The sequence below is a fragment of the Oncorhynchus gorbuscha genome, linkage group LG08, assembly GCF_021184085.1.
Source record: "Oncorhynchus gorbuscha isolate QuinsamMale2020 ecotype Even-year linkage group LG08, OgorEven_v1.0, whole genome shotgun sequence".
NCBI lineage: Eukaryota > Metazoa > Chordata > Actinopteri > Salmoniformes > Salmonidae > Oncorhynchus > Oncorhynchus gorbuscha.
In genome coordinates this window covers 7255469-7276675 of record NC_060180.1, presented here as the reverse complement: position 1 = coordinate 7276675, position 21207 = coordinate 7255469, and the positions used below count along the sequence as shown (strand labels likewise).

The 21207-nt window shown below is 45.6% G+C and overlaps 1 protein-coding gene across 10 annotated transcripts in view; it reads right to left on the bottom strand.

Moving 5' to 3' along the window:
* Window positions 1-381: 381 nt before the first annotated feature.
* zmiz1a (zinc finger, MIZ-type containing 1a) overlaps window positions 382-21207 on the bottom strand; it is a 306966-nt gene continuing 286140 nt past the window's right edge. For 9 of the 10 annotated variants that reach the window (XM_046358353.1, XM_046358352.1, XM_046358356.1 and 6 more), the window contains 18 exons: window positions 18184-18298; window positions 17676-17869; window positions 17349-17553; window positions 16852-17139; window positions 16456-16638; window positions 13685-13753; window positions 13348-13510; window positions 10461-10671; window positions 9589-9667; window positions 9337-9468; window positions 8863-8968; window positions 7816-7976; window positions 6587-6654; window positions 6227-6295; window positions 5725-5993; window positions 5371-5570; window positions 4269-4553; window positions 382-3812 (listed from right to left, as the gene is read on the bottom strand). In XM_046358353.1, the coding sequence (XP_046214309.1) occupies window positions 3705-3812; window positions 4269-4553; window positions 5371-5570; window positions 5725-5993; window positions 6227-6295; window positions 6587-6654; window positions 7816-7976; window positions 8863-8968; window positions 9337-9468; window positions 9589-9667; window positions 10461-10671; window positions 13348-13510; window positions 13685-13753; window positions 16456-16638; window positions 16852-17139; window positions 17349-17553; window positions 17676-17869; window positions 18184-18298 (2905 nt within the window). In that variant the 3' untranslated portion in view covers window positions 382-3704. The remainder of the gene's footprint in view (window positions 3813-4268; window positions 4554-5370; window positions 5571-5724; window positions 5994-6226; window positions 6296-6586; window positions 6655-7815; window positions 7977-8862; window positions 8969-9336; window positions 9469-9588; window positions 9668-10460; window positions 10672-13347; window positions 13511-13684; window positions 13754-16455; window positions 16639-16851; window positions 17140-17348; window positions 17554-17675; window positions 17870-18183; window positions 18299-21207) is intronic. The other variant, XM_046358358.1, reaches the window with a different exon arrangement.

The following is a 21207-nucleotide window of genomic DNA, read 5'->3' as shown; positions in this document are numbered from 1 at the left end:
AGTTTTTCCTAGCCACCGTGCTTCTACACCTGCATTGTTTGCTGTTTGGGGTTTTAGGCTGGATTTCTGTACAGCACTTTGATATATCAGCTGATGTAAGAAGGGCTATATAAATAAATTTGATTTGATGAGTTAAATAACTATGTGTTATAAACAGCCTCTTCCTTTTTAGGGTAATTTCAAAGGGTGCATGCATGTAATGTGTGTTTTGCTTGTGAGAGCCTTATTATATAACTATCATATTGTTATAAAGGGTCTTTATACTGACTTGACTGTCAGTTGGTCTTGATAGATCCAGAATTCTCCACTGTGATTTTGTCTGGTGGTTGATGTTACATAGGGCATATAACTTAAGATGTATTAGAAAACCAAGATCACAAGTTTCATCTGAATACATATTTATTAGATAAATATTAGGATGTCACGTCATCTAACTACATACAGTTTTGCAAGACTAAAAATCACAATTCATTTTTTTCTGACCAGTTTAGAATATGAAATGACTGTACACAGAATGTACAAAACAAAAAAGACAACTGCCACTTGGTGTGCCAATCACTTCAGATTGTACCTTGGAAGTAATATTTTTTGCCTAATTGTGTAAAAACTGTAAATTTGCCAAAATTGTACAAACTGTAAATTTGGTATCAACAATCTTTAGGAACCACTCATGGTTCCCACGTCCCGATTTATTCCTCAAAATTATCTTTATTATGTTGTTGTAGTAGCACCTTTATAAAGTACACAAGTAATAGAGAAATACACAGAAGTTTTACACAAAGGGAAACAAATGTTTCTTTTTTTTTCTCCTTTTCCAACACCCCCATGTTTGAGAAGTAGATAAAGTATCTTACATGAATGAACATGTGGTTGGAGACAGAGGGCTGTACAGACTATCAAACACAGACTCCATTTCCCACAATTCAACAGTCTCTTCTGACAGGAGGATGCAAACTTTACAAATTCTAAATACACAATGCGCATCATTGCCCCGTGTGGCGAAAATGTCTACATTTCTGTAAGTTAATGTATCTCTATCTGTCATTTACACTATGTACATGCATCCCTCAGAGACCCTCCAGACCCTATTCCTGCATGTTAGTGACAGAAAACAGAGGGCAGGGGATCACATCTCCCATTTTCTTTAAATGAAAATACATTGCACCCTCTAACACACTCCACTTGTGTCCATTGACTGTACATCTACAGTTTGGTGTGGAGCCTGAACCTCGGACAAGGCGTATCGAGAGTAATGTTGATAGACCAGACTTCAGCATCATGTCTACACAGATCTACAGATAGACAGGGCAGGGGAGTTAAAATACCTCACTGTGGCAGTGCATTGTCTTCAACAAACAGACATAGACACAGACAGACAGCCTAAAATATCGTAGGGTCAGTTGCATTCAGGTGATTCAACCAGCGTTGGGGATAATTCTTAAGTCCTAAAAATATCCACCGATTGAGAAGTCTTCAATTTCATTTAGTAGCCTACATGATCTGAAGTAAACCAAATTATGATTATTCTCACAGTCACTGAATAATTACAGAAAATAACTTAAAATAGGAGAACAATATCAAAAATGCTACGAGGATAGAATAATACGCATGATGATCTTGTGTTGTACAAAACAGGATTCACAAAAATAAAAAATAACTCACATTCAATTCCAGAGGGTATTACAATTTAGACTTGACTTAAACAAAAATGATAGAGGGTCAAGTCACGTTCCTCTACTTTTCCCCAATACATTAGCAAACATTTTTAAAGCATATATTGTCAGGATGGCAACCATTTTGAAGTATTGTCTTTATAAACCATTGTGGTTCCTTTTGAACAAAAGTTGACAAAATACAGTTTAACAGTAACAAGACATAGGAAATGCAGTGCAACCACACATCTGTTCAGAACACTTTTTGATTGGCTCCCTAAGTGTATGGTTTTGATGTATTGTGTAACCTTTATTTAACTAGGCAAGTCAGTTAAGAACATATTCTTATTTACAATGACGGCCTACCCCAGCCAAACCCTAACCCGGAAGACGCTGGGCCAATTGTGAGCCGCCCTATGATACTCTAAATCACGACCGGTTGTGATACACCCTGGAATCTAACCAGGGTCTGTAGTGACGCCTCTAGCACTGAGATGCAGTGCCTTAGACCATATTATTCTTACATTATAGTAGATGTCCAAGCTAACTCCTACAAACTGTAGGATAACTTTGGTGATGCATCACGCATGGCCATTTTCCAATGAACAGTAGAAATGAAACAAACATGAAAAGAAAAAAGCTGGACATTAGCCAAAATCATTCCTTTGCAAGAAAATGTCAAATAAAATCATGATAAAAAAAATGCAATGGCTAGAATGTTTCTGGCTAATCTAGAACAACGACCATTGGCACACATGCACTTCTTAACACCACACAGTATGGTTACAGGAGCAATTGCAGGCCTGTAGAACAGAGGAAGTCTCATGTTAAAGAGGGATCTGGCTCTATTAGATTGGCCGACTATCTTTTGCAACACTAGCTGTGTCTCTATGATAGACTAAATAAGGACGGACTCTGTACTCCTCTTTTTCTATCACTCTCATCCTCACTCTTTCTCAAGCACATACACACAGCTACACACATACTTCTCCATCATTCTAAGCCAAAACAAATGTTTTTGTAAAACGTACTTTTGCATAGCCCACTGTCCGATATGGCATTGTACTGTAACACCAGGGAAGAGAAACTTGAACAACATTGGATGGGGGCGATAGACAGACTGAATAGAGTTAACAGCGCTGATTCTTATGTAGACTGGGTGGGCTAGCTAGCTAGGTTAGGATCCTCATCCACAGGCCTTGGTCTCTCCTCCCAGGGCTCTGCCTGCCATGTGGTGTGGTGTGGTGTGACCCACTGTCGGTTGTGCTTCAGTTAGACTGGATGGTACGTACCCAGTGATGACGGACGTCCCGTTGGAAATACATACTATGAGCTAAAGGTCAGAGGTTATAAGAACACACTGTAGGTCAAAGGTCAGGGGTTAAAGGCTGTGGTCTCAGGGGGTCAGGGCTTGGAAGAACACACGTCAAAAGAGGATAGATATAAACATTGGCTAGGACAAGAAGATGACTTTTCTTCCCTATTCATGTATTTTTTTCCCTTTTTTTGTATAAGGGGGAAATAAGGACGATACAAAATGCTACAACACTTTTCCCTAAAAGCTCACACAGAGAGTTCGGCCTGTGTGACGTCCTACACATAGAACGTGATTATTAGCTGCACAGTTTAAGTTGGAGACGACAAGAGATAAAATATCACTGAAGGGGTAGACAACCGACATGGCCGTCGATGTTGTCGGCCGGAGGAGCTCCGCAGCGGAGCAGTGTAAAGAGTCTTTACACGAGGAAGAGGACGTGAGGTCATGAGTGCATTTCCTGTTTCCAAACTCTGTCACACACCGTGTCCACTCCCTGTCATCCTCATCATCGCCTCATGTTCTGACAGATGACCTCAGCGTTGCTCCTATGCCACCTACACATCTTTTTTGTGTGTGTGTGTGACTTGACGATGTCCCCACTACCAGTCCATATGAGGACGACGGTGTGTCTATGGACTCTATGGAGAGTCCAGCTGGTTGGACACACCCTGTGGTGTGTGTGTCTGTCTGTGGAGAAGGTTTGGGTTCGGCTCGAGCGGTGAGGGAGGTGAAAGTTAATTGTTCTCGAAGAGGGAGAGGAGGTCATCGTTGCTGTTGGAGGGGAGGTCTGGAGGATCCAGATAGGACAGGAGCTCGTCTGGGTTGGCCAGCTCTGGAAGCAGCTGTAGAGAGAGAGAGAGAGAGAGAGAGAGAGAGAGAGAAAGAGAGCGAGAGTGAGACAGATGGACAGAGAGAGAAAGATATAAGGGAAGAGATACGCATTGTCATTAGACTTCTCACTTCTATCCAAAGAGTCCATTTAAACAACTAAAGGTATGAACATACTATAGCAGTTGACTTTTCCCATCAAACCATAGTTAGGCAATGAGAAAAGGGTCCTTGCTATCCAGAATCCTTGGGACGTCCCAACTCTGACCTTACCCCATTGAAGTTGAAATGTAAAATAGTTATGTGTGAGAGTTAAGGTTAGGTAAGGGTTGTGGTTAGGATTTAGGGAACGGCCGTCCCAAGGATCCTGGGTTGCACTAACAATGAGATAAGGTTTAGCAGACGATGCTAACGCTACTTAAATGATGTTCGCATCCGTAAGCATGATGTCACAATGATGTCACACTTACATCTAGGGAGGGCTCAGGCATGTCACCACTAATTTGACCTTCGATGCCCGAGGACGAGTGGTTAAAGTTCATATCGCCATGCGGGCGACTGTTCTGGCCTTGCTGCTGTTGGGGAGTTGGGGCCTGCTGGCGAGGGGGCTGCAACGATTGGCTGCTGTGATGCAACGACTGCCCTGCTTGGCTGCCACCGTGATGTAACGACTGGCTGTTGGGGTGAGGAGGCATGTGTGCACTCTGCTGTTGCATGGAATTATGGTGCTGATCAGTGGTGGAAGGATGAGACATCTGAGAGAGAGAGATAGGGAGGGAGAGAGAGATAGGGAGGGAGAGAGATATGGAGGGAGAGAGATAGGGAGAGAGAGAGAGACAGAGAGATATGGAGGGAGAGAGATAGGGAGGGAGAGAGAGAGACAGAGGGAGAGAGATAGGGAGGGAGAGAGATAGGGAGGGAGAGAGAGAGACAGAGACAGAGAGATATGGAGGGAGAGAGATATGGAGGGAGAGAGATATGGAGGGAGAGATATGGAGGGAGAGAGATAGGGAGGGAGAATGAGAGACAGAGAGAAAGAGATATGGAGAGAGAGAGATAGGGAGGGAGAGAGAGATAGGGAGGGAGAGAGAGACAGATAGATAGGGAGAGAGAGATAGGGAGGGAGAGAGAGACAGAGAGAGAGAGATATGGAGAGAGAGATAGGGAGGGAGAGAGAGAGACAGAGAGAGATATGGAGAGAGAGAGATATGGAGGGAGAGAGATAGGGAAGGAGGGATAGAGAGAAAGAGAGAGACAGAGAAAGGAGTGTGGTTTAAAGTAAGCTCGGAGCTGACATACAGAGGGTGACATGAGCAAGACTGCCAAGACACACTGTGCACAATGCCAATGCTGCCGTGATCCAGATCAGTGCTTTTCTTTGACAGGTATTACAACAACCTATACGAGATTATTTACAACGGTGTGCAAGTATTACCATTCCTTTCATACAACACTTTTTGTACTCTGCACCTGGGAAATGTTTGGATGTGGGTATTTGACTTTTTCTATGAGGATTTTCAACAACTCTGGTTTGAGCCCTGGTGGTTGGTGGTGGAGGTGTAGGGGACTTACGGGGTCGTTGATGCCGTGGCTGAGGGGCTTGTCTTGGGATAGGAGAACCACAGGAACGTCTGGGAGGTGGGACAGCTGAGGGGGGTTGATAAAGTCACTCATGGGGGATCCTCCTCCCCCTCTCAGTCCACCTCCTCCTCCCCCGCCTGACGGGTTACCGTGGGGGAAGTCAAAGTTCCCGTGGCCGTGGTAATTGTTGCCTAGCAGCACAGAAAAACACAAATAAGGGGAGATATTTCTTAAGTTGTTTTACCTACCTTAGTATGACTGTAGTTGCTCTGGATAAGAGTGTCTACTAAATAACAAACATTTAAATTGTAAATGCAATATCTGAATTCTGAAAATGGTCATTACCTGGGCCTCTGGGGCCACCGTACTCCCCTGGGTTTCCCCCGGTGCCGCCTCCCCCGTGCTGAGCAGGGCCTGATGGGTAATGGGAGGGGCCAGGGCCCAGCTGGGCGATCATCTCCATGACGTTGGGCATGGTCATCTGGGAGGGGCTCATGGTCTTTAAGCGTTTGGCCAGCGGTCCATCAGGGTCTTCTTTAATATGGAGGTCAGACTTGATGGGCACCGGCCGCCAGCTACACGTTGGGTCAATGGTCACCTCCTCAAACTCCGAACTACGGGAAAAGGAAGGGGACATTTTTATACAGTCCGATATTGTGGAAAAGTCCAGTATGGTTAGTAATATTGGGAATACTGGAAAAGAACATGAAGCACTGCAGGTTGAAGAAGGGAATATTTATGGTCCTAGACACTATAGAAATACTGGTGGGAATACTGGAAAAGAACATGAAGCACTGGAGGTTAATAATAATAAATATTATTAGTAATAAGGAAGAATAATACATACTTCTGGATGGCGTTGAGGATTCCCCACATGTACTGGTCCACCTCTAAACCCTCTAACAATGCAGTTTTACTGTGATGAGAAAGAGGGAGGGAGGAAGGGGAGTGAGAGAGAGGAGTGGAGGAAGGAGAGGGGAGGGGAGAGAGATGGAGGGGGAAAGAGAGATGGAGGGGGAGAGAGAGATGGAGGGGGAGAGAGAGATGGAGGGGGAGGGGAGAGAGATGGAGAAAGAGAGATGGGGAGGGGAGAGAGAGATGGAGGGGGGGCAAGAGAGAGAAGGCGAGAGAGGCATTATTTTAACTCATTCAAAGAGGAGATATAACTTTATTGACAAAACATAGTTTGGAAATGGTCACCACATACTTGCACACAGGACACCTCCACGTCCCCCTCTCACAGTTCAGCTGCAGATACCACTCCAGATCAAAACACTGGAAGACAAAGCACTTATCAGAGTCATGTATTTCCTAAACAGGGGAATATTGTATGATCTGTCAGGTGTATTGCTTCAAGACCAGGTTAGCCCACTGAGCTAAAGCCAAAGCATTAGCTCTGGGAGCTAACATGAGTCTTCAGGTCTCAGGCAAGTTTACTCATCACAGTGTGGTACACTGAATAACTTGTGCTATAAAGACTTTCCTGTTCTAGACTTTCCTGGTCTAGACTTTCCTGTTCTAGACTTTCCTGTTCTAGACTTTCCTGGTCTAGACTTTCCTGGTCTAGACTTTCCTGGTCTAGACTTTCCTGTTCTAGACTTTCCTGGTCTAGACTTTCCTGGTCTAGACTTTCCTGTTCTAGACTTTCCTGTTCTAGACTTTCCTGTTCTAGACTTTCCTGGTCTAGACTTTCCTGGTCTAGACTTTCCTGGTCTAGACTTTCCTGGTCTAGACTTTCCTGTTCTAGACTTTCCTGGTCTAGACTTTCCTGGTCTAGACTTTCCTGGTCTAGACTTTCCTGGTCTAGACTTTCCTGTTCTAGACTTTCCTGTTCTAGACTTTCCTGTTCTAGACTTTCCTGGTCTAGACTTTCCTGGTCTAGACTTTCCTGGTCTAGACTTTCCTGGTCTAGACTTTCCTGGTCTAGACTTTCCTGGTCTAGACTTTCCTGTTCTAGACTTTCCTGTTCTAGACTTTCCTGGTCTAGACTTTCCTGGTCTAGACTTTCCTGGTCTAGACTTTCCTGGTCTAGACTTTCCTGTTCTAGACTTTCCTGGTCTAGACTTTCCTGGTCTAGACTTTCCTGGTCTAGACTTTCCTGGTCTAGACTTTCCTGGTCTAGACTTTCCTGGTCTAGACTTTCCTGGTCTAGACTTTCCTGGTCTAGGTACACAGTCAGCGGAAACCCTTGTCCTTTGTAAAATATACTCCATTTACATGTTAGTCATTTAGCAGATGCTCTTATCCAGAGACTTACAGTTAGGGTTAAGTGCCTTGCTCAAGGGCACATTGACGGATTGTTCACTTAGACGGCTTGGGGGTTCAAACCAGCAACCTTTCGTTTACTGTCCCAATGGTCTTAACCGCTAGGCTACCTGCAGCCCTATAAGATAGGCAATGTGTGTATAAAAAACATACCCTTTCCTGCCATCCTACCTGTACGTGTTTGCAGTCATGCCCCCTGGCAGGCAGCTGGATGCGCCTGAAGGTGATTGGACATTTGAGGGAGACTTTGATGGCGGTCTGCTCAACGCCGTCCTCCCCGTTTAGACTGGTGTTACCCGACGAGGCCACTACACTGCTGAAGTTCCTCTTAACTGGAGGGAGGGGAAAGGAGGGAGGGAGGGGAAAGGAGGGAGGAGGGAGGGGAAAGGAAGGAGGAGGGGGAAAGGAAAGGAGGGAGGGAGGGGAAAGGAGGGAGGAGGGAGAGAGAGGGAGGAGGGAGAGAGGGGAAAGGAAGGAGGGAGGGAGGGGAAAGGAGGGAGGGGAAGGAGGGAGGGGAAATGAGGGAGGGAGGGGAAGGAGGGAAGGTAAAGGAGGGAGGGGGAGGGAGGGGAAAGGAGAGAGGGAGGGGAAAGGAGAGAGGGAGGGGAAAGGAAGGAGGAGGGAGGGAGGGAGGGAGGGAAAAGGAAGGAGGGAGGGGAAAGGAGGGAGGGGAAAGGAGGGAGGGATGGAGGGGACAGGAAGGAGGGAGGGAGGGAGGTTGCTCTTTAATTATTTGTTACTTTTATTTCTTATTCTTATTCGTATTTTTTAAACAGCAATGTTGGTTAGGGGCTTGTAATTATTTCACTGTAAGGTCTAATACACCTGTTGTATTCGGCATTTCACTGTAAGGTCTACTACACCTGTTGTATTCAGCATTTCACTGTAAGGTCTACAACACCTGTTGTATTCAGCATTTCACTGTAAGGTCTACTACACCTGTTGTATTCAGCATTTCACTGTAAGGTCTACTACACCTGTTGCATTCGGCGCATGTGACTAATTCAATTTGATTTGACTGATGGCATATTCTTGCACAGAAGATTGATGTAAAGATAGTAAAGTAGTAGTATATTACAGTATATTAAAGTTGTAGCATAGTACAGCATAGTAATAGTAACATACTCTTGGTGATGCAGTGTTCTGTAGGCAGGAGTCAGAGTTACAGTTACAGGGTAAATGCCCTACTACAACAGCAGTATAGCAATAGTAACATACTCTTGGTGATGCAGTGTTCTGCAGGCAGGAGTCTCTTCTTCAGGAGCCCTTGCAGGACGGAGCGGACTGAAGGCCTGTGGACCAGCTGCAGCACAAACAGGTGCGACTGCACATAGAGAAAATACATGAAGACATAGAGACCTAAATAAAGAGTGGGTCACGAACAGGGAATTCTCCACAGACAGCAGTAGTTCTACTATAGTTTAGCTTCTACACCTTCTGTACACATCACAGCACAGAGGTGTCTCAACCAATCATAGCATTGCTATGTTGACCGGCCATATAACAGAAATTCAACTGAATAACCACTGAATAACCACTGCCAAGTTTATATGCAACAGGGGTAGTTACAAAGAGTTTAAAACATGAAGCCAGATGTTAACATTTCCCTTGTATCCTTTGTTCCGCATGTTCTTTTGGTTGGTGTACTCACACAGCAGCAGGCAGTGACAGTGATCTGGATGGTGTACTCACACAGCAGCAGGCAGTGACAGTGATCTGGATGGTGTTTCTGCCGGGCTGGCACACTTGCTTCAGGTGCAAGGGTTTATGGGACGTCTTGTTGTCGCCTCGCTCGATGGTCAGGGGCGTGGCGTTGACACTAACCTGGAAGGAAGAAGGACAGCTTGTGTGTGTGTACACGTGTGACCATGTGTGTGCATGAGTATGTGTGTGTGTGTTTCTGAATGAATGAGAGTTTGTGCGTGTGTGTGTGTGTGTGCTGACCTGGACGGAGGCAGGCCAGTTGGTGTTCATCTGTCGGTCCTCGTGGTGGTAACACTTGAACTGAAGCTCCAGGTCTGACCTAGTGGGGTCAAAGAGCAAAGGGCAGAGGTCAATATAGCCAAATACAAAATAGTTTTTCTGAATCCACTCCTCATGGACACCCAGCCAGGACTACACAGTTTTGTTCCAGCCCAGCACTAGCACACCTGATTCAGTTGGTCAAGGGTTGGTAATAAGCTTAGTTGAAAGTTCCGTAGACCTTTCCTGCAGTCAAACAGCGAAAATCCAGTGTTTCTATGTCAAACGGTTTAATTATATTTCTGTGTCTTCTGTGTTGTGTAATATTGGGATGCAAACTAAAAATGGAATACATTTCAACTCTATATCTGACATGGAACAGGTGTCTTATTTTATTAAGTCCATAACCATGTGTCTGAGGTGGATACTTTAGTTTCAAAGTAGATTTGTTGAAGACTACCAAGAACCACACTGTGTCTGAGGTGGATACTTTAGTTTCAAAGTAGATTTGTTTAAGACTACCAAGAACCACACTGTGTGTGAGGTGGATACTTTAGTTTCAAAGTAGATTTGTTGAAGACTACCAAGAACCACACTGTGTCTGAGGTGGATACTTTAGTTTCAAAGTAGATTTGTTTAAGACTACCAAGAACCACACTGTGTGTGAGCCTGATTTAGCCCACTGCAGTAAAAGGTTACATTCTCAGGACTGCAATTGGTCAATATTGTCCAGGGAATGTTAACATCATGGTTGCCATGGATAGGCCATTCTATTAGAGGAAGAACATTTGTAGAGGTACAGAAAAAGACTCCATGGACGGTCGAATGTGTGTGTCTGTCTCTCCATATCTCACCTCCACATGAGGGTCTGATGTACCGACGGTCGCAGGTGGTAGACGTGATTACTGACGGCGAGGTTGTGTTCCAACCGGAAAGGTTCCAATACCACGCCGTCCCGGACCGGGAAGGTCAACCGCAGCTCCTCGTTGGGATTGGCTGATTGGAGCGGAGAGACAGGACAGGAAGATAGGACGTCAGCTTTCCGTTTAAATGTATCTGTGGTATCTGTGGTAGTGGGGTTAGAGTTGTATACTGGTTGATTAACAGTCACACATACAGTAGACAGTGGCTGGGGCACCGGGATATCACTGGGTGGTATTACCCTGACTAACACGTGGCTGTACATTCCTATGGTTAGATGCTATAGGAGTCAACAACAGCCATGTATCAGGGCAGCATGTAGTAGTGATCGGGGTTGGGCTCAAATCCATTTTATTTCCAGTCAATTCAGAAAGTAAAACAAATTCCAATTCCAAATGTTCCCAATTAAAAAGCATTGAAGAGAATTGGAAATGTAGTTTCATTGTACTTCCTGAATTGAAAATTCAGCCTAACCCTGGTGATGTAGTGGACTAGTCGTGTCAGTGGCTTTGTACTGTATCTCATGAAATGGAAATAGAAACATCAATGTTCTGCTAATACTTGTTGGACAGGCTTTGTTGTATTTTCAGCCACAGGTATCTAAGGAGCTACTGACAGCATGGAATAGCTCTGCCGTGTGTGTGTGTGTGTGTGTGTGTGTGTGTGTGTGTGTGTGTGTGTGTGTGTGTGTGTGTGTGTGTGTGTGTGTGTGTGTGTGTGTGTGTGTGTGTGTGTGTGTGTGTGTGTGTGTGTGTGTGTGTGTGTGTGTGTGTAATTGTAATTCCATACTGTACATTCATACACACTATATATACAAAAGTATGTGGACACCCCTTCAAATGAGTGGATTTGGCTACTTCAGTCACACCGTTGCTGACAGGTGTATAAAATCAAGCATACAGCCATGTAATCTCCATAGACAAACATTGGCAATAGAATGACCTTACTGAAGAGTTCAGTGACTTTCAACGTGGCACCGTCATAGGATGCCACCTTTCCAACAAATCAAATTGAATCAAAATCAAATCTCACCGTGAAATGCTTACTTACAATCCCTTAACCAATTATGCAGTTCAAGAAATAGAGTTAAGAATATATTTACTAAATAAACTAAAGTATAAAAATAAATAAAAAGTAACACAATAAAATAACAAGGCTTTTTACAGGGGGTACCAGTACCAAGTCATGTAGATAGGGGTTTAGTGACTATGCATGGATAAGAAACAGGAGGGGGGGGTGTCAATATAAATAGTCCAGGTGGCCATTTGATTAATTGTTCAGCAGTCTTATGGCTTGGGGGTAGAAGCTGTTATGGAACCTTTTGGACATAGACTTGGCTCTCCGGCACCGCTTGCCGTGCGGTAGCAGAGAGAACAGTCTATGACTTGGGTGATTGGAGTCTTTGACCATTTTTGGGGCTTCCACTGACACGCCTAGTGTATAGGTCCTGAGTGGCAGGAAGCTTGGCCCCACTGATGTACTGGGCCGTACACACCGCCCTCTGCAGCACCTTATGGTCAGATGCCGAGCTGTTGCCATACCAAGCAGTGATGCAACCAGTCAGGATGCTCTCGATGGTGCAGCTGTATAACCTTTTGAAGATCTGGGGACCCATGCCAAATCCTTTCAGTGAAGGGAAAAAGGTGTTGTCGTGCCCTCTTCACGACAGTCTTGGTGTGCTTGGATCATGATAGTTTATTGGGGGTGTGGACACCAAGGAACTTGAAACTCTCGACCCGCTCCACTACAGCCCTGTCGATGTGAATTGGGGCGTGTTCGGTCCTCCTTTTCGTGTAGTCCACGCTCAGCTCCTTTCTCTTGCTCACGTTGAGGGAGAGGTTGTCAGTTGGTCAAATTTCTGCCCTGCCAGAGCTGCCCCGGTCCTTTTTATTTATTTAAGTGTTTTTATTATGAAGTGGAAACATCTAGGAGCAATAACGGCTCAGCCGCGAAGTGGTAGGCCACACAAGCACACAAAACAGGACCGCCGAGGGCTGAAATGCGTAGCGCATAAAAATGGTCTGTCCTCGGTTGCAACACTCACTACCGAGTTCCAAACTGCCTCTGGAAGCAACGTCAGCACAAGAACTGTTCGTTGGGAGCTTTATTAAATGGGTCATCGCCGCCATTGGACTCTGGAGCAGTGGAAACGCATTCTATGGAGTGATGAATCACGCTTCACCATCTGGCAGTACAACGGACGAATATGGGTTTTGTGGATTCCAGGAGAACGCTACCTTCCTCAATGCATAGTGCTAACTGTAACGTTTGGTGGAGGAGGAATAATGGTCTGGAGCTGTTTTTCATGGTTCGGGATAGGCCCCTCAGTTCCAGTGAAGGGAAATCTTAACACCACAGCATAAGATGACATTCTAGACGATTCTGTTCTTCCAAATTTGTGGCAACAGTTTGGAGAAGGCCCTTTCCTGTTTCAGGATGACAAGGCCTCCGTGCACAAAGAGAGGTCCATACAGAAATGCTTTGTTGAGATCAGTGTGGAAGAACATGGCTGGCCTGCACAGAGCCCCGACCCCAACCCCATCAAACACCTTTGGGATGAATTGGAACGCGGACTGCAAGTCAGGCCTAATTGCCCAACATCAGTTGCCGGACTTGACTATTGCTCTTGTGGCTGAATGTAAATCCCAGCAGAAATGTTCCATAATCTAGTGAAAAGCCTTCCCAGAAGAGTGGAGTATAGCAGTAAAGGGGGAAGGAGATGTTCAAAGAGCAGATGTCTACATACTTCTGGTCATGTAGTGTACATTCATTACATTCATTCCTGTGTTTGTGTGTGGATGCTCCAGTGTAATTACTCACTGGGAGGTGGAAGCACTGTCATATTTGGTTTCATGTCTGGCGGGAACGGCGGCTTGACATCCGGGTTGGGCGAGAGGTACGGAGGCATACTGCTTCCGGGGGTCATGGGAGGTGTGGGATTACCAGGCACCGGGGAGTGGGGGTAGTTACCTGGCCTGGGGGCCTGCAGAGAGTGGGAAGGAGGGAGGGGGAAGGGGAGAGAGGGAGAGTGAAAGAGAGAGAAGGAAAGTGATACGTGTTATTAAAAAAACATGAGAGATAGAGAATTCAAATAACTCTGTTGGAAGTTCCATTTGCTTAGACCCAAACCCATATTAACAAAGGAGAGAGCACATACCCCGTTGCCTTGACTATATGAGTATACACCACCAGAGAAGTTGCTGTTCTGACCATTGAATGGCTCTTGCTGTGAAAGAAACAGACATCAATGATTAAATGTACAATTGCACAACGGGAAAAGGAGCAAATTATCAAATGGTTTGGTTCCTGTGAGGGAGTTCTAGAGCTTACAGGTAGATCTGGAGTGTTACTGTGAGGGAGTTCTAGAGCTTACAGGTAGATCTGGAGTGTTACTGTGAGGGAGTTCTAGAGCTTACAGGTAGATCTGGAGTGTTACTGTGAGGGAGGTCTTACGCTTACAGGTAGATCTGGAGTGTTACAGTGAGGGAGTTCTAGAGCTTACAGTTAGATCTGGAGTGTTACTGTGAGGGAGTTCTTACAGTTAGATCTGGAGTGTTACTCTGAGGGAGTTCTAGAGCTTACAGTTAGATCTGGAGTGTTACTGTGAGGCGAGTTTCTTGAGCTTACAGGTAGATCTGGAGTGTTACTGTGAGGGAGGTCTAGAGCTTACAGTTAGATCTGGAGTGTTACTGTGAGGGAGGTCTAAAGCTTACAGTTAGATCTGGAGTGTTACTGTGAGGGAGTTCTAGAGCTTACAGTTAGATCTGGAGTGTTACTGTGAGGGAGTTCTAGAGCTTACAGTTAGATCTGGATTGTTACTGTGAGGGAGGTCTAGAGCTTACAGTTAGATCTGGAGTGTTACTGTGAGGGAGTTCTTACAGTTAGATCTGGAGTGTTACTGTGAGGGATTTCTTACAGGTAGATAGGGAGTGATACTGTGAGGGAGGTCTTACAGGTAGATAGGGAGTGTTACTGTGAGGGAGGTCTTACAGGTAGATAGGGAGTGTTACTGTGAGGGAGGTCTTACAGGTAGATAGGGAGTGTTACTGTGAGGGAGGTGTTACAGGTAGATAGGGAGTGTTACTGTGAGGGAGGTCTTACAGGTAGATAGGGAGTGTTACTGTGAGGGAGGTCTTACAGGTAGATAGGGAGTGTTACTGTGAGGGAGGTCTTACAGGTAGATAGGGAGTGTTACTGTGAGGGATGTCTTACAGGTAGATAGGGAGTGTTACTGTGAGGGAGGTCTAGAGCTTACAGTTAGATCTGGAGTGTTACTGTGAGGGAGTTCTAGAGCTTACAGGTAGATCTGGAGTGTTACTGTGAGGGAGTTCTAGAGCTTACAGGTAGATCTGGAGTGTTACTGTGAGGGAGTTCTAGAGCTTACAGGTAGATCTGGAGTGTTACTGTGAGGGAGTTCTAGAGCTTACAGGTAGATCTGGAGTGTTACTGTGAGGGAGTTCTAGAGCTTACAGGTAGACCTGGAGTGTTACTGTGAGGGAGTTCTAGAGCTTACAGGTAGATCTGGAGTGTTACTGTGAGGGAGTTCTAGAGCTTACAGGTAGATCTGGAGTGTTACTGTGAGGCGAGTTTCTAGAGCTTACAGGTAGATCTGGAGTGTTACTGTGAGGCGAGTTTCTTGAGCTTACAGGTAGATCTGGAGTGTTACTGTGAGGGAGTTCTTACAGGTAGATTTGGAGTGTTACTGTGAGGGAGGTCTAGAGCTTACAGGTAGATCTGGAGTGTTACTGTGAGGGAGGTCTAGAGCTTACAGTTAGATCTGGAGTGTTACTGTGAGTGAGGTCTAGAGCTTACAGTTAGATCTAGAGTGTTGCTGTGAGGGAGGTCTAACGCTTACAGGTAGATCTGGAGTGTTACTGTGAAGGAGTTCTAGAGCTTACAGTTAGATCTGGAGTGTTACAGTGAGGGAGTTCTAGAGCTTACAGTTAGATCTGGAGTGTTACTGTGAGGGAGTTCTTACAGTTAGATCTGGAGTGTTACTCTGAGGGAGTTCTAGAGCTTACAGTTAGATCTGGAGTGTTACTGTGAGGCGAGTTTCTTGAGCTTACAGGTAGATCTGGAGTGTTACTGTGAGGGAGGTCTAGAGCTTACAGTTAGATCTGGAGTGTTACTGTGAGGGAGGTCTAAAGCTTACAGTTAGATCTGGAGTGTTACTGTGAGGGAGTTCTAGAGCTTACAGTTAGATCTGGAGTGTTACTGTGAGGGAGTTCTAGAGCTTACAGTTAGATCTGGATTGTTACTGTGAGGGAGGTCTAGAGCTTACAGTTAGATCTGGAGTGTTACTGTGAGGGAGTTCTTACAGTTAGATCTGGAGTGTTACTGTGAGGGATTTCTTACAGGTAGATAGGGAGTGATACTGTGAGGGAGGTCTTACAGGTAGATAGGGAGTGTTACTGTGAGGGAGGTCTTACAGGTAGATAGGGAGTGTTACTGTGAGGGAGGTCTTACAGGTAGATAGGGAGTGTTACTGTGAGGGAGGTGTTACAGGTAGATAGGGAGTGTTACTGTGAGGGAGGTCTTACAGGTAGATAGGGAGTGTTACTGTGAGGGAGGTCTTACAGGTAGATAGGGAGTGTTACTGTGAGGGAGGTCTTACAGGTAGATAGGGAGTGTTACTGTGAGGGAGGTCTTACAGGTAGATAGGGAGTGTTACTGTGAGGGAGGTCTTACAGGTAGATAGGGAGTGTTACTGTGAGGGAGGTCTAGAGCTTACAGTTAGATCTGGAGTGTTACTGTGAGGGAGTTCTAGAGCTTACAGTTAGATCTGGAGTGTTACTGTGAGGGAGGTCTAGAGCTTACAGTTAGATCTGGAGTGTTACTGTGAGGGAGTTCTTACAGTTAGATCTGGAGTGTTACTGTGAGGGATTTCTTACAGGTAGATAGGGAGTGTTACTGTGAAGGAGTTCTAACCTTATAGTACTGTCCCATTGGCATGCCTTGCGGGTGGTACTGGCCTGGCCCCTGCCCCACAGGCATCCTCTGGCCCGGGTAGTTGGGGGAGGGCATTGGCCTGGAGGGGTTAGAGGTGGGGTACTGACTCTGCTGGGGAGGGAACTGACCATTAGGACCATACTGCTGACCCCCGTAGTTTGGCTGTAAGGAAGGGAGAGAGATAGGGCAGGGGGGGGAGAGAAACAATCAATACCTTAAAACTGTTTTTTATTTTCATTAAGTGAGGAGGCATTCGTTTTAAGATGAAAAATAAAGGAAATTGACCTACTTTAGAAAGGCATGTACTATGGTCATACTATACTGAAAGGAAAAGCACCCCCTCCCACCCACCCCCACACACCCCATCCAACTCACCTCTCCAGGATAGGGCCTCTTCATTCCCTGCATAGGCATGGCCTGCCTGGGGCCTCCAGGTCCTCCGTAGCCCTGCTGGGACATCCTCTGGCCGTGAGCCCCAAAAGGCCCCATGGCTGAGGCTCGAGTTTGGTTCATGCCCATGGGAGGCCCACCCATGCTGGGGTTGTTCATGGCCTGGCCCATGCTGCCTGGGTTCATGCCTCCAGGGGGCCCTCTGGGGCCAGGCTGGTTCATGAACTGGTTGTTGTATGCCTGAGTTGGGCCCATCTGGAAGGAGGAACACATCTGTAAGGAGGAAAACAGGATGAAGAGACAGTTAGGTAGGAAGTTGCAGGTGTTATTAGTGTGTATGTAGTAATACCTGATTTTCCGCAGGCACAAAACAGGACATTATAAGTAAATAACTGAAGTTGTTTCTTTTAGTATTATGGTAATGTGTACTGTCTGTGTGTGCCTGTTATGATACCAGTGTGTGTGTGTGTGTGTGTCCGTACCTGTCCATACTGGTTCATCTCTTTGTTCTGGGTCTCTTGCTGCATGGCTGCCACGGTAGCTGTTGCCGTGGCGGTTGCCGTAGCAGCGGCGGCAGCGACAGCGGCAGCAGCAGCGGCAGCTGCTGGTTGGGTGAAGTCGCCAGGCTGGCGGGAGTGTTGGGGCATCCCCATCCCCCCTGGGGGAGTGTTAGGACCACCTGGGTAACTAGATCATGGAAACAACATGAATTAGAGCTGTGTACTGCATGTGTGAAAAGGTAAGAAAAGCATAGAGAAGAACAATAAACAGAAGGTTAACTTCACACATGTCTGTGCATGGCCTCTTACCTCCCGCTGTAGCCCCCTCCACTGGGGTGTCCCTGCCTGCCATACATCCCCTGCTGCATGTAGCCTCCCTTGGCCGGGAACTGCTGCTGCTGGCCGGAGAACTGGGGGGAGTTGAGGCCTGCCGGACCCCCAGACATACCCTGACCCATGGGGTTACCTCCTGGGTTCATATGGCTGGAGCTGTTGGCCAACACCTGGGGGAAGAAGGTATCCTTGATAAAGCATTTTGGTTAGACACAGCAAACAGGGTTATGGCAACCATAAAATATATAACTCTATGATGTCGACTCACTTTCTGGGGCTTGTGATATAAGCTTTGGGTGATACACATACAGAGAACCATATTTTGACCCACATCAGAATTTTGAAAAAATGTGCCTAGGGGGATTTGGGATTTAGGGTCTGTCTTCATCAGGTACCTCAATTGCTAGACAGAAATACAAAGGTGTGTTGTGTGTCTAAACATCAAGTAGTGTGTGCTGAAGTTTGTGTATGTGTTGTATCTCACCTGACTCTGTGATGTGTTGGTCACACCCCACACGGTGGTAACCACAGACAATGACCCTGGGGGCTGGTTGTTGTTCTGTTGCCATGGAACCGAGTCGTAGGTAAATGACCCATCACTACAGTCCAAATACAAAACACACATATTAACCCATCACTGCAAGACAGACAGACAGACAGACAGACAGACAGACAGACAGACAGACAGACAGACAGACAGACAGACAGACAGACAGACAGACAGACAGACAGACAGACAGACAGACAGACAGACAGACAGACAGACAGACAGACAGACAGACAGACAGACAGACAGACAGACAGACAGACAGACAGACAGACAGACAGACAGACAGACAGACAGACAGACAGACAGACAGACAGACAGACAGACACCACAGGGCAGATACACTAACGAGACAGCCGTGGCTTTCATTTGGCCATGTATGTAACATAACAGAGGATTGCATATCCGCCCAGAAATGTTCTCAGAATTCTTGGAAACATTTGGCCACGTATATGTCATTTGGAATATTTGGCATTAAAACTCCAAACAAATCCAAGGCTTGAATATGACTAACTAGAACATTATGAATAAACAAACTAAACTCTGCAGGGAGAAACACCGTGATGTAACAGGGAAGTAACGTTTATGGAGAGGAATGTGTTTTCACACACTCACGAAGGCACACACACACACACACACACACACACACACACACACACACACACACACACACACACACACACACACACACACACACACACACACACACACACACACACACACACACACACACACACACACACACACACACACACACACACACACACACACACACACACACACACACACACACACACACACACAGCTCTGGTGTTGGAAGGGACCAGATGTACAACGTCTCTTCAAGTTGGTAGAACACTTCTCAAGATGCTAGGCACAGAGCACAATTCTGGCAGCCAGACAGAGGTTTGGAATCGGAGCCATGTTTCTTAACTTAACAGCCCACTCCCTTGCTGTCTGTCTGTCTGTGTGTTTCTGTCTGTGTGTTTCTGTCCCTCTCCTTGGCTCACTTTCATGAAGAGAAAAACATACATGTATTTATTCATTTATTTGAGGAGAGAAGAGGATAGTTTAGCATAGAGAGCTTTGACACCTATTCATTCAAGGGTTTTATTTGTACTATTTTGTGGAGTTTCTTTCCTTCTAAAAGCATTTGAGCCTATCAGTTGTGTTGTGACAAGGTAGGGTTGGTATACAGATGATGGCCCAGTTTGGTAAAAGACCCAAGTCCATAATATGGCAAGAACAAATAAGCGAAGAGAAACGAAAGTCAAGGTCAATTACATTAAGACATGAAGGTCAGTCAATATGGGAAATGTCAAGAACTTTGAACGTTTCTTCACGTGTAGTCACGAAAACCATCAAGCGCTATGATGAAACTGGCTCTCATGAGGACCGCAACAGGAAAGGAAGACCCAGCGTTACCTCTACTCCAGATGATAAGTTCATTAGAGTTACACGCCTCAGAAATTGCAGCCCAAGTAACAGACACATCTCAGCATCAACTGTTCAGAGGAGACTGTGTGAATCAGGCCTTGATGTTCGAATTGCAGCAAAGAAACCACTACTAAATGACACCAATAATAAGAAGAGACTTTCTTGGGCCAAGAAACATGAGCAATGGACATTAGACCGGTAGAAATCTGTCCAAATTTGAGATTTTTTTTCCCAACTGACGTGTCTTTGTGAGACGCAGAGTAGATGAATGGATGATCTCCGCATGTGTGGTTCCCACCGTGAAGCATGGAGGAGGAGGTGTGATGATGTGGGGGTGCTTTGCTGATGATCACGGTCTGTGATTTATTTAGAATTCAAGGCACACTTAACCAGCATGGCTACCATGGCATTCTGCAGCGATACGCCATCCCATCTGGTTTGAGCTTAGTGGGACTATCATTCGTTTTTCAACAGGACAATGACCCAACACACCTCCAGGCTGACTAAGGGCTATTTGACCAGGAAGGAGAGTGATGGAGTGCTGTATCAGATGACCTGGCCTCCACAATCACCTGACCTCAACCCAATTGAGATGGTTTGGGATGAGTTGGGTCTGCAGAGTGAAGGAAAAGCAGCCAACAAGTGCTCAACAAGACTGCATTCCAGGTGAAGCTGGTTGAGAATGCCAAGAGTGTGCAAAGCTGTCATCAAGGCAAAGGGTGGCTACTTTGAAGGATCTCAAACATAAAATATATTTTGATAATACATGATTCCACATGTGTTATTTCATAGTTTTGATGTCTTCACTATTGTTCTACAATGTAGAAAATAGTAAAAATAAAAATAAAAATAAAAGAAAAACCCTTGAATGAGTAGGTGTGTCCAAACTTTGGACTGGTACTGTATGTAGGGATGAAACGATTCACAGATTGGTCCCTGATTCAAATGTTTAAGGTAAGAGTGCATCGGTCCGTGGGATGGCAACTGCTCAGCATCCGACCGTAAGGGGGTAGTGCACACGGCCCAGTACATCACTGGGGCCAAGCTTCCTGCCACTCAGGACCTATACACTAGGCAGTGTCAGAGGAAGCCCCAAAAATGGTCAAAGACTCCAATCACCCAAGTCATAGACGGTTCTCTCTGCTACCGTACGGCAAGCGGTACCGGAGAGCCAAGTCTAGGTCCAAAAGGCTCCTTAATAGCTTCTACCCCCAAGCCATAAGACTGCTAAACAATTAATCAAATGGCCACCTGGACTATTTACATTGACACCCCCCCTATTTGTTTTTACACTGCTGCTACTCACTGTTGATTATTGATGCATAGTCACTTTACCCCTACCTACATGTACAAATGACCTGTAACCTGTACCCCCACACATTGACTCGGTACCGGTAACCCTGTATATAGCCTCGTTATTGTTATTTTATTGTGTTACTTTTTATTAAATGTTCTACTTTAGTTTATTATTTAGTAAATATTTTATTAACGATATTTATTGAACTTCATTGTTGGTTAAGGGCT